Source organism: Notothenia coriiceps, unplaced genomic scaffold, assembly GCF_000735185.1.
Source record: "Notothenia coriiceps isolate Sejong01 unplaced genomic scaffold, NC01 NC01_scaffold00013592, whole genome shotgun sequence".
NCBI classification, from domain to species: Eukaryota; Metazoa; Chordata; class Actinopteri; order Perciformes; family Nototheniidae; genus Notothenia; species Notothenia coriiceps.
The window spans coordinates 28,181-44,436 of NW_011346293.1; the positions used below are offsets into that span (position 1 = coordinate 28,181).

Genomic DNA, 16,256 nt, shown 5'->3' on the forward strand with positions numbered 1-16,256 from the left:
TTTTGGACTATTTGTAAAGAAAACAAAATAGTGATTTTTAACAATTGTCTGACACTTAATAGGCCGATGACATATCAAGGAAATGCAAATTCGTGCGTACTAACTATTATTTTCATTATCCAATTATTTGCTGACTATTTTCTCAGTTTAAAGTGTTGGCTGTAAAATGGTTATCATTACTCCTAGGAGTGTTACCATAAATGACAAAGGAAAGCAGCAGCATTTCAGTGAATGTTAAAAACAAATTCTTGCAAAAATGATTTTAAAATGTTTCTGTTAACCACCTTATCTATGAATAAACCATATTTCTCAGCTTTTAAGCAATTTAAATGATACGTAAAGAATAATTGTTAGTTGAAGGCCAATTGCTTTTATTAAAGTATGTTCACAGACACACCTAAAGGCAGGAAAGTACTCATCAATTATTCTGCAGGATGTTGTAGCCATGATTCTTATCAGTGCATCAGCAGAGTCACCTTGGCTGTGACTACAACAGGACATGCTAAAATACCTTTTCATTACCGCGCACATAAAAGCATTTAGCCGCTATCTATTCATTCTAAAAGGATGGCCTGACCTTGCCATCTGCTTCCATGGTCAATGAAAATCCAGAGAAACAACGGCTCTGTGATTGCTCTGACGTTTTTGGTGCAGTGTTGCAGTGTTGTTATACATGGCACTTAAAATTCATCATTAGGTGCACAAGCTTTTATTCCTTTATGTAAAACACAATACTAATTGCTGCAGTGTCATTATAATACAAAGCCACAGACAACCAAAAACAAAAGAAAGGAAAAGGTGGAAATTCCACATAACGAGAGTCTAGTCAACATCACGCTAAAGAAGTTAAATCAAATGGGATCATGAGTCCCAATTATTCAGTGTCATCATCCTTTAAAAGATAGCAATAAGGAAAAAGGCCATCCTTACACTAATAATCTGCATGTCTTTTTTTATTCAGGTATGGATTGACAGCAGAACTGATATCAGATCAGAAAATAAAAAGCCCTTTTCCGTAAAACACCGCTATCTAACACCAAATCTAATTCCCAACATGGAGCCAATTTCCTTATAAGCGGGAATTTTTCATAATTGAAAACGTGGTTATATGTTTGATCGTTGCAAGATTAACCGATGTCAGAGCACATTTATACAAAAATGTATGGCTGAGGGTCGCCGGCGGCAAACAAGTCAGTGATTGGAAGTCACTGTTTGAGTTAGTGACATGTGTCTTTCTCAGTATGTGATGTACATCTGCTTCACAGCAAATCGGCTTAATCTACATCCCACTTTGGCCTTTCGACTTCTCCCAGGGTATCAAACTGACAACATGGAAGCTGCGAATGCCATGTTTGCAGTATCAGAGCCCCAGTGTGTAGCCAGAGTCTGCTCGGGCTGATTTGCTGCATGGCTGTGCATATCAGTGGAGCAGGCTGAGGAGCAGCAGGGATGGGTTCAGGGGACTCGGCCTGTAGACATTACATCTATCGCTGCCACAGCCGGGGGGGGCGGTAACACGCAGAGAGGGGTGTTGGTGTGAGTTTAGACATCAGCTAAGGACATATGAGGTTGATGAGAAGATGACAAGGGAAGGGAAAGACTCATGTAAGTTATTATTCCAATCAGGAGAGAGTTTTTTCTGATTTAAGAATATGTATTGACCCGAGCAAAAAGATCAAATTAGGAAGTCGTAATATGATGTATCTTTACAGGGAGGTGCAGCCGTAGGTAGAATATCCCCCCTGGGGTCCAGACATGGGTGGTGATGTTGATAGGATAAAGAGTATAGATGCAGATTTGGTGAGGAGTGGACTTGTGACGAGCTTTACCTGGGCACTGGAGGTGGAGGGGATGGATGAGGGTCGCCTGAAATGACAGCTGATCACAGGGAAGAGAAGGACATATTTAAGGTTTAACTGCAGCACAATGATTGGCTATTCGTGGCAAAAGGTTAACGCCAACACAGGCCTATTAGAGGCAGCTGGGAGAAAGAATGAGTAATGTAGGTACTCTTCCTGATTGAACTTGCACAAAGCTTGATTATTGTCGACACGATGAACTACAATAAAAATTACTTCATGATGAAAGAAAGGAAGGCTTTCATTGAAAAGATGTAAGGAAACAAAATGAGATAAACTGAGAAAGATACAGGGGGAATCAGAGGAATGGTGGGGGGGGTGGAAGGAAATGTAATGTAAAGCAAGACATGCCTGCTGTGAGTCTTCAGAGCTGAGTCACTGTAAGCCTGCAGACATCAGCTGTAGGGCTTTGTGTGAAGACATATATAATCACTGCCTTATTTCACAATGAGTGTAATATAAACTATATTGCCTGTCAGCACTAAGGTTTTTAAAATAATAGCCTGACATTCAACAAGTTAAATGTGCAGCCGTTTATGTCATTAATATTTCAAAAAGGCACTTATGAAACAGTAAATACTATACTATAAGCATTTGCATTGTAGAGAAGCAAAAATGCTGTCTGGGATTAGTTCCACATTTTTGGGAGATTTGCTTATTCACTGTCATGTTAGATGAAAAGATACATATTTACCGCCCAGACATGAGGACCATCAATTTCTCATTACCACTCGTCAAGATTTCCGTTTATTTCTTCATCCTTATTTTTTCCCGTAATGGTTTTTGAAATTGGACTACTGTTAAATTAAGTGTCATAACATTTCTGCAAACAGGAAATGGCTATTTTCTAAGCCAGAGATACAAACACATTTGGTTGTTCCCTAGATGACATAAATAGGTTAAAAAATAAAATTCTCACTAGGTCTCTTTAAAAACACATTTATCAAGATGCATTCTCTGCAGAACAGATGACAAGTGATATTTAATATTTCCATGGATATTATTTCTTGCAGATAAAAAAAGTGCCCCTCTGACTGTATTATATCAACAGGAAGGCTGACAGTGCCACTGGCAAGAACAGAAGTGGGTTAATTTGGTACTAAATGGTTCACCCCATTGTGAGTGTAGTACTGACTATCTCTAGAGAGAGAGAGAATATGAGGCACAGTGAGAGACATAGAGAGGAGGAATGTACAGTAGTCAGCATTTATCTAAATTACTCCATTAAAACGTATGACTGGATAATTAACCAATACAATTACAAATTTGGGAATATATCAAACCACCTTCTCCAGTTCCTCTGGAGCAGGGCTGACAAACTCAATTTCATCGTGGGCCACATTAGCATTACGGTTGCACTTAAAGGGCCTGTTGTAACTTTAAGACTATATAAATATACATATATAAAATAATGTATTATATTAGATTATTGCCTCTGCATTGGATTATTATCGGATAGGGTAATAACTTCATAATTAACTACGTCTGAAAGCAGAAGTCTAGGGCAAATAATTGACAATAATTGCAAGTCAGTTCAGTGTGCATGTCACAAAATTAGATGCATTGTGGGACATGTAGTTTATGGGCAACGGGCTTTTGTACAGCGGCATGTAACTGTATAATAAACATATTATATTCTTTCAGAGCTCTTGCGGGCCACATACAGTGAGGTGGCGGGCTATGTTTACCCGCAGGCCTTGAATTTGACACCCCTGCTCTGGAGGGAACTTTGGGATTTAAGCCTTTGCAGACCATTTACATGCCCAAAATACTATACAACACACCACAGGCAAGAGATAACCCAAAAAAGCATAATAGGGCCCCTTTAAAGAGATAAGAAGCGTTGTCTCCATCACTGAAAAATCATATATTGTGCAGCATTTCTGCACCACCGTGGCCATAGAGTCTGACACTGGACTAGACTACCATCCTCTCAGCTACTGCTGGCTCTCACCCACTGCTCAACTGTGATTACAAGAGGCAGTGTGAGAGACGGTGTTTATTTTCAGTGTGTCAGGGCCTTGGACCTGCTGGGAGGATTGTTTTCACGGCCCTGGCTCTGTCTGTGGAAAACCTGTGTGAAAAAAACAGAGACTGATGAAAATAGATGAGCTGTATGAGTATGTTATCTTTATTTTCTCTCATTTGGGTCAATACTCACCTTCAGGTTAATGTGTACAGATTTTTATTTCCCAAACGAATTACCAGAAACAGGAAGTTCTTACATCTTTGTTACTGGCAGAATTGCAGAAATGGAAAAGTCATGCGTCCAGCCATGCATGTGCAGCAAGAAAAAAAAAGTAGAGTCACAGGCCATCTGGCTCTCTGATAGAGAGGACACAAAGTATCTCATCCTTTCTTTCATCTGTGTCCTCCATCCCTCTGCCTTTCTTCTTCTGGCCTGTGTAGTGTACTGTGAGTAACAACAATAACAGCAACGGTTTTGATATCATTATACATTTTTATTTATTTCTTATTTGAATCCAATCTTTTGAGATTCAACCTCTAAATCCGGAGAACTGAAACTCGTTGCAGTGCAATTAGTTTCTAAAGCACAACTAGCAACTAACTAACCACAACATTATTTAAACAGGGATTTAAATTAAATTAAATATACTCTTTAATAGGAAAATCATAACAACTGCTAATTTTGCATAAATAGTTACATTCTTATAATGTAGAAAATACTGCTTTGATTCATTTTGATATCTTACCTTGCAGTATGAATTAGTACAGGAAACTACAAAAAACATACGAATATTGAATATTTAAGAATCATAACTAAAATGGTGTATTAATTATTTCAAGCCAGAAATTGCTCCAATTATTTCATATTATTTTATTATCATTTTGAAATGTAATTTTGATATTGATTTGTTTTAAATAATTGTGAATACATGAAGTTAGCTAAAACATTTATAATCAATAAACTGTCATGAAAAGCCATTTAACTTCTTGTAGGGAAGGCAAGTTAAAAGGTGCTTTCAATACATTTTAACTTAAAAAGAAAAATGATTTACAGACAATAAAGAGAGAGAATCTCTTTGGCGTCACCTTGGCAGATGCAACACATCATTACTGTAATCTGTGCTGCTCAAATGCTCAGAATGAAACATCTTACAACAAAAATATTCAAGAAAAATCATGCAAAAATGATCAGTCCTACATTCTGTGCTGCTGGTTTGCTGTCTATGCAGCTCGAAATCTCTCCAGGATATCAGGTATGCCTTGCTAGTTCACATCAGATCATAGCTCGGCTGCCTATTAGGACCCGGCTTCCTGCATGGGGGAGATAATAGGAAGTGCCCTGACAAAGCCCGGGGTCTGTACTTGTTCTTACCTTCATCACCTGCCTCCCTCGTTCTGTCTCTGCCTCCCCCCACACAGAACCAGGACATGGCACTGTGAGAGCACGGCTTGTCCTCAATACCGAGACACAAATACACACTCTGTGACAACCACACTCTTGTAGACTTTGTTGTTTATTCAAGGTGTTCTCTGCTTGTTTGTATTGCTTATTAGCACTAGGATAGTTGGTGTACATATTTATGCAGCAACTGATTTCCATCTGCTTTTCTTTGTCTCCCCAGTACAAACAAGTGGAGCAATACATGTCCTTCCACAAGCTTCCAGCAGACATGCGGCAGAAAATCCACGACTACTATGAGCATCGCTACCAAGGCAAAATCTTTGATGAGGACAACATCCTGAGTGAACTCAACGACCCTCTGAAGGAGGTGAGACATCTTCTCTCTTAAGACCCTAAACTGAATGGATTTATTAGTTTTCTTCCTTAGCAACATGCTTATAAGAGTGTCCGTTTGATGGTTTTATATTTGGAACACACACTTCCAAACTCAAATAATAAAACACAATCTTGACAGTTGAGCTGTCACAGTGGTTTCTGTTTAGCAACATGAATGAGTTTATTCCCTGAAGATGAAGAGTACATTTTCATTTGGAGATGAAACTGAAATACCAACACCTGTCATCTCATTTTACAAGGTCAAAGGAGAAAGAAAAAAGCAAAATAGATTTTCCTAAGCATCCTGGGTGAACCCACACTGAGCATTTGTCAACATGATGAAAAAAATCTGCATAGAAACATTACCTAGATACACAGCTTGAGAATTAACTGAGGATATTATTCACACAAAAGCAGTAATTAGAAAGAATGGTGCTCTTTATTACAGAGTCTGTGTTAAGTTTTAAGTTTCTGTCTGACCTCCTCGTATCAGCAGATTACACGGGTAATTACACAGAGGCATATGGGAGAGGAGAAGACTAAAAACCAAAGCAAGCGTAGGAGTCGTGACCATCTTTCATGCAGCCCCATTAAGTCAGAGCGTAGTAGTGTGGGGAGCTGCTGCACGACCCCAGATACTCACAGGGAGGTGCAGGGATTTAAAGGTATGACTCTCTAGACCGTCCACAGTGCATAGCAGACGAAACCTGCCTAGAGACAGTACCACACAATTAAAAGTTATGCTTATGACACAGACAAGGAAAATCTAACTGATTAAAAAACAGAGCAAATAAACTAGTTCACATTATGATGCAGGTGACTGTAAGGATACAGAGAATACACATACAACTTTATAGAGTGAGAATTTTTTATATCGTCCAAAGTTTTATATTTTTTCAAGAAACCCAATTCAAAACAAAATGATAGAGGCACTTGAAGAGTGGACTCAGTTACCAAGGCAGTTAGGACTAATGAAAAATAATGTGTGTATGTATCACCCACGTGATTTGTGTTTGTATTTATTTATTTAAAAAAGGACAATGCACATTAATTAACATGAGCACTTGAGTCCATCATGTAAACATGCCAGATTTAGCCATTGAGGCTAATTTCCATCTGCAGGTTGATGTCATTAAAAATAAAACATCTGTGAGCAAAAATAAGCACAGAAAGACATGATTCGGATCCTCTCTAAAATGAAATAGTTTCTTCTTGGCCCAATCAAATCCACTGAGGTTCTTGAAAATTGGACCAGTAGTTTTTCTATAGTCCTGCTGACAAACAGTCGAACTCTTGGCGGAGGTAATCAAAAGCGGCTTACAACAAGTGTGGCTTAGAGCATGTCAGAACAGTGAGTGAAACAAAGAAAGGAAAACACTCAATTACTAACACCCTGTGTTACAGCCAGGCTTCACCTTGATCACTTTATTTTCTACCTACACACCTCTCTTCACCTCTTGCTCTCTTCTCATCCTTTTGAAAGGAAGTTGAGTAATGCCAACCTTCAAGAGAGTGCCAATGCCACCTTTCATAATGAGCTTGTTTTTGCCAAGTCCTATTTAAATCATATTACTCTAAAAGCCGTTTTACACTTTACAAACAGTAACAAATTATAGCTTACTCTGTTAGATGTATCTTAATTTGTCAGTGCTGCACCTCTCTGTTTTGCAGGGCTCTACCCACTTAGCCTCTGTAGTAAAGTGGCTAAAAGGAAAGGAGCAGTTAGGTTTGTTTTTCAGTCTCTGCATCCCTTTTCTGGATCCCAGTCCCCAACCATTTAGCAGCTAGAAATCAATCAATGCAGCTCAGTGCCAGGCCCTTTCCAGGTAGACCCACTGGGGCTGGGCTTGCTGAGTCGGGCTGATTGCCGGCACAATTTTGGGGGAGCTGACTTATGGGTCAATTTGGGATCAGAATCAGCTCCACTTACCAGCACTCAGACTCGCTTTGGACCAAAAAGGAGGGCCCATGAAATCAGCCTGAGTGTACTTTAACTGATTCTGGCATGTCATTTATCACACGTCCTGCATGAGGAAACCAGGTGCGCAGGATTGAGACTGCTCGAGCAATTATGACTACCTGATATTCCCGTGACAACTCTGCTTCAGTGGATAAAACAGCTCTGGGTTTGGTGTGTAGGTCACAGGTAATGAGTCATTAGTGAATCATGCTGTTCTAAAGCTATGGACAAAGGTAGGAATAATTTAGAATGTGTCTGCTGAGACGTGAGTCTTAACATGAGTGGGGTTCTTTTATTATATATTTAGGTCCATTACCGTACCTATAAATTCCTTCCAAGAACACTTTACTTGTTGTATTCGTTTGGTAATGAAAATCAATTCACACTTGATTGCCCCAGGTTATCCATCACATTGAGCAGTTGGTTGCTTTGCTGCAGCTGTGGGCTGAAACCACTTACAAAAGTCTCCTTGGTGTTGCATTCAAGGTCGCTCCTGCGTCCAATAAGTGATTGTTTGCTGCCAAAAAGCGTTTAATTGATAGGCTCTAGTATTGAATAATCTGGTCAACAGTGACGCACCAGCGGACAAAAACTCAAAGAAAAGGAAATAAAGATGTCTTTGCATTAAATGATTTGCAATTCAATCGCTATTTCTCAGATATTAATGTCCATTTATGCAGGAAAAAGGTCCTGCTCACTACTGTATTACCACAAAACGTTTTAATTTTTTGCTAGAACATTATCAGAGTAACAAAACCAATTTAATAAAATGTATATACTGTAGTGTTAAACCATCTGAAAGTAAGTGCAGTTTTTCATCAAAGACTGTAATATAATATAACTGGCTAACTGTTTTGCTGTTCTCCCCACCTTCGCTGCTTTTCTTTTCCAGTGTCTCACTTTATTTTACTCTCTGCCATATGACACATCTTTAAATAGGCATAGCCAAAGATTGTTTCCCCAAGAGGACTCCTGGCTAGGCATTAAAATTGCTTACAATCTAATTCATTAGTTCTGGTGCATGATTGAGGTCAGAGCCCCCTGGCATTAGCCGACACCGGCATCTGAAGCTGAGCTAACATCTCTTTTGCGAGCGTCCCAGAGATTGGTTATCCCTCTGTCAGTGTCCTGTTGTCACTGGAGGAGAGTTATCCCTCATGGGGGGTCAACCAACACACCAACGCATATGCCAAGTGCCCCGACTTTCCATCTGCACAGCAACAGAGATGTGTGGGTAAACAGACAACAAGCTCCTAATCTCCTGCTGGGTCCGAGGGGACAGGATGAGACCGGAGAGATGGCCTGCGGCCGACACCAGAGGGCAAACTCATCAGGATATGAAACGCGTGCCAAAAAGTTTCTTCTCAAGAGTGATGGGGAGTGCTTTAGGAGTATTAGGGATAAAGCAGCAATATGCATCCAAATTATGCTGGTAGAGATGAAGGATTTGTGCTGGGTTTTTGTATAAGACTAACAAGTTGTACGAGGAATCTATTGAAATATAATTCTTTGTTTTTTTCTCCTCCAGGAAATTGTCAACTTTAACTGCCGTAAGCTCGTGGCCACCATGCCTTTGTTTGCCAACGCGGACCCCAACTTCGTGACGGGGATGCTGAGCAAGTTAAAGTTCGAAGTCTTTCAACCAAACGACTACATCATCCGGGAAGGCACAGTGGGGAAGAAGATGTACTTCATTCAACATGGTGTTGCGAGTGTCATCACCAAGTTCAGCAAGGAGATGAAGCTGACGGATGGATCCTACTTTGGAGGTCAGAACAAAAACTTAACAATTTGGAATTAAATTTGAATTATTTATTTTTCAAAGATTTCCACATGAAAATGCAAATATGAATTATATATGTGGGTCCTGCCATGCAAGAGCGCCATACTTACACAGTCACGCATGCATTCCCACTGTGTACGGTTATATATTGAGGCACGAGTCTAGCCTGAGGTCTTGCGTTTGATGCTGTTCGAAGTTCACTTATTGTAGATGTAGATTCTCATTAACCAGTGTTGGACGTTAGTCAGCTTCTGCCGTTACGTAACCACTCATCTGGTCGATGGAATAGGCCAAGGCGTGGATCAGGCATCCCTTTAGGACATACAGAAGATCCTCCCCCATCCTCACACACAAACACACACACTAACATACGCACACACATGCACATGGATAAACTCTTCTACCCCTCCATAGGTTCCTTCTGCATACACTTGGCACTGAAAAGAGCAGCCAGTCGTTTCCTTTGTGTTAAACTCAGCAGCTATTCTCTCGTTCTGTTCTCCTTTCTCTGGGTGCCACTCCCATTTGCTCTCAAAAACATCACAGATATCATAACATTTTTTATTTTAAATAATGTAATCGCATTGCACGTTGTTTACTCAGACACAACAATGTCTGCCTGCAGGTTTTGTCAATGTGAAAGCAAAGCAAAGTTTCCTATTTTAGAGGTTCTTGCATATTTTATCTCTTGAGTTCATTCCCACTATGGAAAGAGGCTGAGGAGTCTAAGAATACCTTCGCTTTGGTGTGTCTTGCTCCATTCAGTTCATGTCTCACAGGCGAGCTAAGGAAGGCAGTGAGTCAAGAAAAAAAGAAATCAGTCGTCCTTTTTTCTGCTTGTTCAAACCACAGGATTGCTGTCATGCTACTAAGTCTAGAAAGCTACTTGCTTTAAATATGAGGTTGCCGGGGGAGTGGGTGCTTTTTGAATTCTACATGGAGTGGACATGTCATAGGGGAAGATATGTGGCAGTGGCAGTGCTATTCAAACAATTAATCCTCTGGGGCTGCAGCTCAAGAGATATCCTGCTAAAGAATCATGGTGGCACAGAACAAGTAGATCTTGTTTAAGAAACTAAGCTGAGATGTCAGGAAAAAACCTTCGGCCTAAAAGGCTCTGACAAATAGATCCTAATGGCAGTGAGTGTGAACGCATTTATCAAACAGTTCAGACACAAAGAAAAGAAACCACAGCAGCAGTATCATGGCCTATTCAGAACAGTGGTTGGCAAAGCTATATGTTGATAGTTAGATGCTTGTAATCAACAGTAACTGTTCAAGATCTATGGTATAATAACTATACTGTTTGTGACAACGAAAACGTATTTGGACCAAGCACATAAAAAAAGATCAAATGTTTTAGGAAGCGAAATCTTCTAACATTGTATATCAAATGCTGGCTCTTAAGCAGCTATAATTAAAAGCTTTTGAATCTTGTGTAACATTTACTATCAAAAGAGCCAGATATGTCCTTTAGAAGCTGGAGGAGACCACAAACCGAGCTAAAAGAGAATGTTTGGATTTACATTAACTAGGTGGCCTTTACAATTTCAGAATAATGATAATGTTCATCCGTATGCACTGAATGTGCAAAGGAGCAACTGCTGTTTGCCATAGCAACTTAAGAAATAATGATATTTCAATCTTCTGCTTCACCAACATGGCAAAACATAATCCAGTTTAAAGACTGCAATAAAGCTCGAACCAAACATTATTTTTACGGTACATTAATACGCTGATTATTTTCTCAGTTAACTGAGAACCCTATTAAAAAGCTCAAACCCCCACACATTTATTTTAGTTTACCATATAAACCAAAAAGCAGCAAATCCTCACACTTTTGACACTAGAAACAAAGAACAATGTATCAACAGTTGTCAAAAGATTTTCTGTCAATCAAGTTATTGATTCAGAGAGTAATCATTTCAGATCTCATCCTCAGTATAAAGTTAGAAATGAACAATTGCCAGGCCTCCTATAGGACTTATTGTGCCAGACTGTTCACCAACAGGAGTCCCAACCAACTGCTCTAATGAAGATTAACCTCTTCAGACCAAATTGATAAATCCAGGAAACGTGTTGAGGCAGCTTTACTGTTTGCTTTATCTAAAACAGTTTGAAGGTTATTCTGTACCACAAAAATATTTGGTTCAGTTTGTTGTATTTGATTCATTCATTTGATTAATTATGTGCAGAGATTTATATATACCAGCTCAGTAAGCTTCACAGTATAAGATTATTATCTGTAATATGTTCAATAACAAGGGAATAACATACAGATAAAACAGTAAACATACATTAGTTGTTCTCATTTCATCTTCTAATTAAAGGATTTGTGTTATATCCGCCCAAATAATAAAGGTTGCACTGTTCATATCGCTGTGCCTGTGCCGGGCCACCTGCTGTTGCCTTCTGCCCAGCTGGTCTTCTTACCCGTTTGCACGGCATTAGTAGATGAGTTGGGAGCAGCTGGCTGTACCAGGCATCTCACTCTTGCCCCTTTTTCCCGATGATTCACACTCCCCTTACAACCAGGCCAAACCGTGGCCAGAATGAGAAATCGGTGCGGGGGACTGAGACAGACACAGAGGGAGGCAGAGCAACAAAACGGAGCCCAGCCACATGAAACTATTAGCATAGTGATGAGCAGGACATCTATGAGGACAGTAGGTCACACTGCGCCTCCAGAAACGGTAAATGCCGCGCCTGCATGCTGTTAAGGTATCATAGTAGTCTGGTATTACATATTGGTGCCATAGCTCTGTAGTGAAGTCACTGTGAGGCTAAGGGACTAATCGAGTGTAATGCTAAGATAATGACAGACAGAGCATGGATATCCCCATTGGGCTTGAATGCCTCAGTCACCCGGGACTCTGAGTCTCTCCTCAGTCACAACCATGTAAGGAGTAAGGGAGCAGTTGCCATGAGAGTATGTGACACAGGAAGTGATAGCAAGTTTCCATAAATGCTCCTGGGGTCAAGTGTGATGCTTTGTGGCTATGGCAACAGACACGTGTCAATTGAATCTCTTGAAGTGTTAACATGGCCTTGTCTTATACACACGCACACACACAAATGGACACATGCACAATTACGGGCACACAAAAAGGCTTTTTAGATGATAAGGATTTTTTATTGATTAGGAATCAATAAAGTGTATCTACCTTTCATAATATGTTCTAAAGTATTTGTTGTATTATTATCTCAATATTAATCTTCAAATTAAATAAAGCTGTCAGATAACAGAAAGGCATTTAAAAGTACAATATTTGAATATCAGTAGCAGTAAAGTAGAAGTATTAAGTAGCAGGAAATAGAAGTAAAAGTCCCTCCAAATGATACCTGAGAACACTAGTTGAGATAATGTACTAACTGTCTACCACTCTTTTTCATATGGAATAGTGTTGAGTAAACTAAGTAATTTAACATGGTTTAGTAACATTGACTTCTTGACTTGAATTAGGTCCCTCCTAATTCCTAAATAATAGACATAGCCCACACATATGGATATTTACATTTTTAGAGAAAGCAGAAGTATAGCTGCACATTTTGCTGTGATACATGTGTATATCAGAATCAGAATCAGAATACCTGTATTAGTCCCACAGAGGGGAAATTTACTTTGTTACGGCAGAAAAAGAGCCAAAGACAGCTTAATAGTATAGTGTTAAAACGGTGAACATACTGTAAGTGGCTTACAAAAATATTGAAACATTTTCAGCTTCTCTGTCAGTTCGATGTCTCCCTTCATGTTCTCAAACAATCATTGACAACTGGAGCTCAGTCTAGACGGACAAAATGAATAAGTTCAGTTTAAAAAAAGGCTATCCCAAAAGAAGAAAGTGAGAAAAGAGATCATGTTTTTTTTTGCTTGCACCATTATTTTACTGCTGGTCCAATTTGGGTTGGGGATGGAGTGTGTTGGGTATCGGTTTAACAGCTTTGTAATGTGTGTACTACATTCAAGGCAATCTAACAGCAGTTTTCATCTTTGTTGCTTTATTAGTGACTCCTACTGGTAGTAAACTAAAACGTCATGCATGTATTACTAGAAATTCCCGATATATAATATTCCAAGAACTGATATATTTGGAAACACACTTATTTCCTTTCATGTTGAGATTCTGATGAAAAGATTGCTTCTCGTGTCTGTTGCTAGAGCTTTAAGGCAGCTTAGCTTAGCATTAGGACTGTAAGCAAGGGAAATGGGTTAAATAATCAGTCTAACAGCCCCTGTGAAGCTCATTAAGTATATGAAAAAAATACATTTACCTCTGATTGTAACTCACAGCACCATACAGCTTCAGATCAACCCTTCACTTTCTGTCTTTGTGTCTGCCTCTTTTGTAAAACGACGTATAACAAGACACATTTTTCTTTCCGTTTGTCATTTTTTCTCTGCTTTAACAGAGGTACAATTTAAGGGAGCTTTTTCATCATTACAGCACTAACACCTATTCACACCCACAGCTTGAGGCTGTTGCTCTCACACTCTGTGCTCTATTTTCATGACAGCTCATGGTGTGGCCAAGTCATCATGACAAGTTAACATTTAAGGATTTAATGAAGATGGAAATTGTGCTTTAGGTTCAACAGAAGTGCAAATGTGGGTGGAGGTTGAGTGGTGTTTGTGGTTGAACAGAAGCCAAAGGAAGATGATATTTAGAAGAAGGGTAGTGTTTTTCCACCTTATAAAGAGAAGAAAAAGTGTAGGATGAAAGAATGGTGGGCGGATAGAAAGATATTTAGCCCTCTGCCTCGTATCACTGATTCATGAAAACACAAGGGAGATCAGGCGCAGGGAATGGCAGGTGTTAACACTTTATATCATCTACAGCAACACATTATTGACTGTGCACTAAACTAGATGCTCAAGTGAGGATATTCAGATTGGTCTGCATGTTTATACAAGCAGCTACAAGTCGTGATAATACTAAGATAAGGTTTCATATCACATGTTTTATGAAATCATCTTATTGTATCGTAGACATTTTTTTTGTAGTTTAGGTCATTAAAATTCATTAAAAATCACTTTCTTAATCAACAGCATAACCTTTTAAAGTCACCATGAGCCATCTAATCATCCTATTAATCTTGTAAAGATTTGTTAGCACTTAGTTTCACTAAAAGGCCAAATTAAAATGTATTCCATTACAACCCTTTGGAGGGGTCCAGACCCTAAGGTGGGAAGCACTCGGCTAATCAATGTAATTAGTTAACAATTTGCTTCATCTAAACTAGCGACAACTTTAAACATATACATATGCTGATATAGAGGTCCCAGAAGGAGTATCATTTCAAGTCAATTAGTACATTTTCCTGTTAATATTTTCCTATTCGTCATTTGTAATCTCAAGTGTTTATCTTACATTTGATTTTAGAGGAAATGTAGCTAACACCAACAGGAAACAAGATTAATGCCACGTTATTATCTGATGCCAAGGGTCAAGTGTTTTGATGAATGTGTTCACTTTACATCTTTGAGAAACCACAGTGGCTGATCAGGCAAACAGGAATGCTGCATAAACATACCTCTGCTTAGTTATCCATTACATTTCTTTTTTGTATAGCTGACTACTGTATCACATTATGGGACCATTAGCTCTCTGCAGGATGATGAATTATCTCAGTATAATGCAAGTGACAGCCACGCTGATGGGCTTCTCGTTTTATTTACATTTGCATTAGCCTCTGCTTCCGTACCTTTTGTAGTAGAGGTTCATCTGTAAGGTAATCTGTATTGCAATTACTGGGGTGATTTCCTTAATGTCCTTCTGCACTCTCCACTTCAGTTGGTGCTTCTTTATGTGTCAAATGTTTTATGCTCTCACTCTTTGTCCTCCTTTGTCTCCCTGTGTTTTCCGCCTTGCAGAGATCTGTCTGCTCACCAAGGGCAGACGAACAGCGAGTGTGCGTGCAGACACCTACTGCCGACTCTTCTCCCTCTCTGTTGATCATTTCAATGAGGTGCTTGAAGAGTACCCCATGATGCGACGCGCTTTCGAAACTGTCGCCATTGACCGTTTGGACCGCATTGGTAAGAACTGCTTACATCTAACCTATGTCCTGTCTGATTGGTCGAATCTCCTGCCTGTCATCGTGCCTTGTTGTCTTGTCTTTATCAGTATTTGTTTACCTTCTTTCTTCATAAAAGCATTGTCTGCCATCTTGTGCTGCATGACCTGTATGCACTGTTTGTTTTTTTTTGTTGATTTTCTTTTTACTTCCGTCTCTTTCTTTGTATTAAATAACCTTAAAGATAAAATTGTTGGAACCAGCATTAATCCTTCTAAAGAACCAAAGTAGCGTTTTGTGGTTGGATTATCTGGAAGGCAGTGCATGTCGCTGTCCGGGAGGGAGTCAGTTCGCCCCCTCGTTGGTTTGGTGTTGACCCCCCCACTGGATGTCAGCGAGTGGATGGAAGCTAACCTCACATGCATGTGTGTCTGGCCCTCTTTCCACTCATCTGCACTCCTGGGTATGAGCTAAACCAGTCTCAACGCATTTTGTGTTATAGTCACGAAATTAATTTAATCTATTGATTTCGTGTTACACAGAACGATTTTAAAAGCAATGTGTTTCTATTGGTAGTATGTTTTGTGCCTGCACAACGTCTTATTGTCCGGTCGGGTCTTGGAAGACCGGAAGCTGTGTGGTTCATAAAAACATTTTCTTACTCAATATCTTAAGCATAACATCTATCCTGTGTTAATCCTAAACCTAACCCAATCCCTTTTATTTTAAATTGTATAATGTCGGAGTTTATTTGCCGTCCGCGAGGAAAAGAAATGGGGCAAAGAGCCTCAGAATACTGAAATCTGTATTTTTTGTCATTTTTTTTTCCTTCTAATTTGTTATTATTTGGTGCAGGCACGAAACATACTACCAATAGAAATACATTGCTTCTAA

General features: G+C 39.4%; 1 protein-coding gene across 1 annotated transcript in view; it reads left to right on the forward strand.

Moving 5' to 3' along the window:
* The window catches only part of hcn1 (hyperpolarization activated cyclic nucleotide-gated potassium channel 1), a gene marked incomplete at its 5' end in the record, with an annotated part of 41,331 nt that overhangs the window by 13,182 nt on the left and 11,893 nt on the right, over positions 1-16,256 (forward strand). Inside the window, 3 exons of the mRNA XM_010774211.1 lie at positions 5,450-5,596; positions 9,093-9,333; positions 15,220-15,384. Of these exons, the coding sequence (XP_010772513.1) occupies positions 5,450-5,596; positions 9,093-9,333; positions 15,220-15,384 (553 nt within the window). The remainder of the gene's footprint in view (positions 1-5,449; positions 5,597-9,092; positions 9,334-15,219; positions 15,385-16,256) is intronic.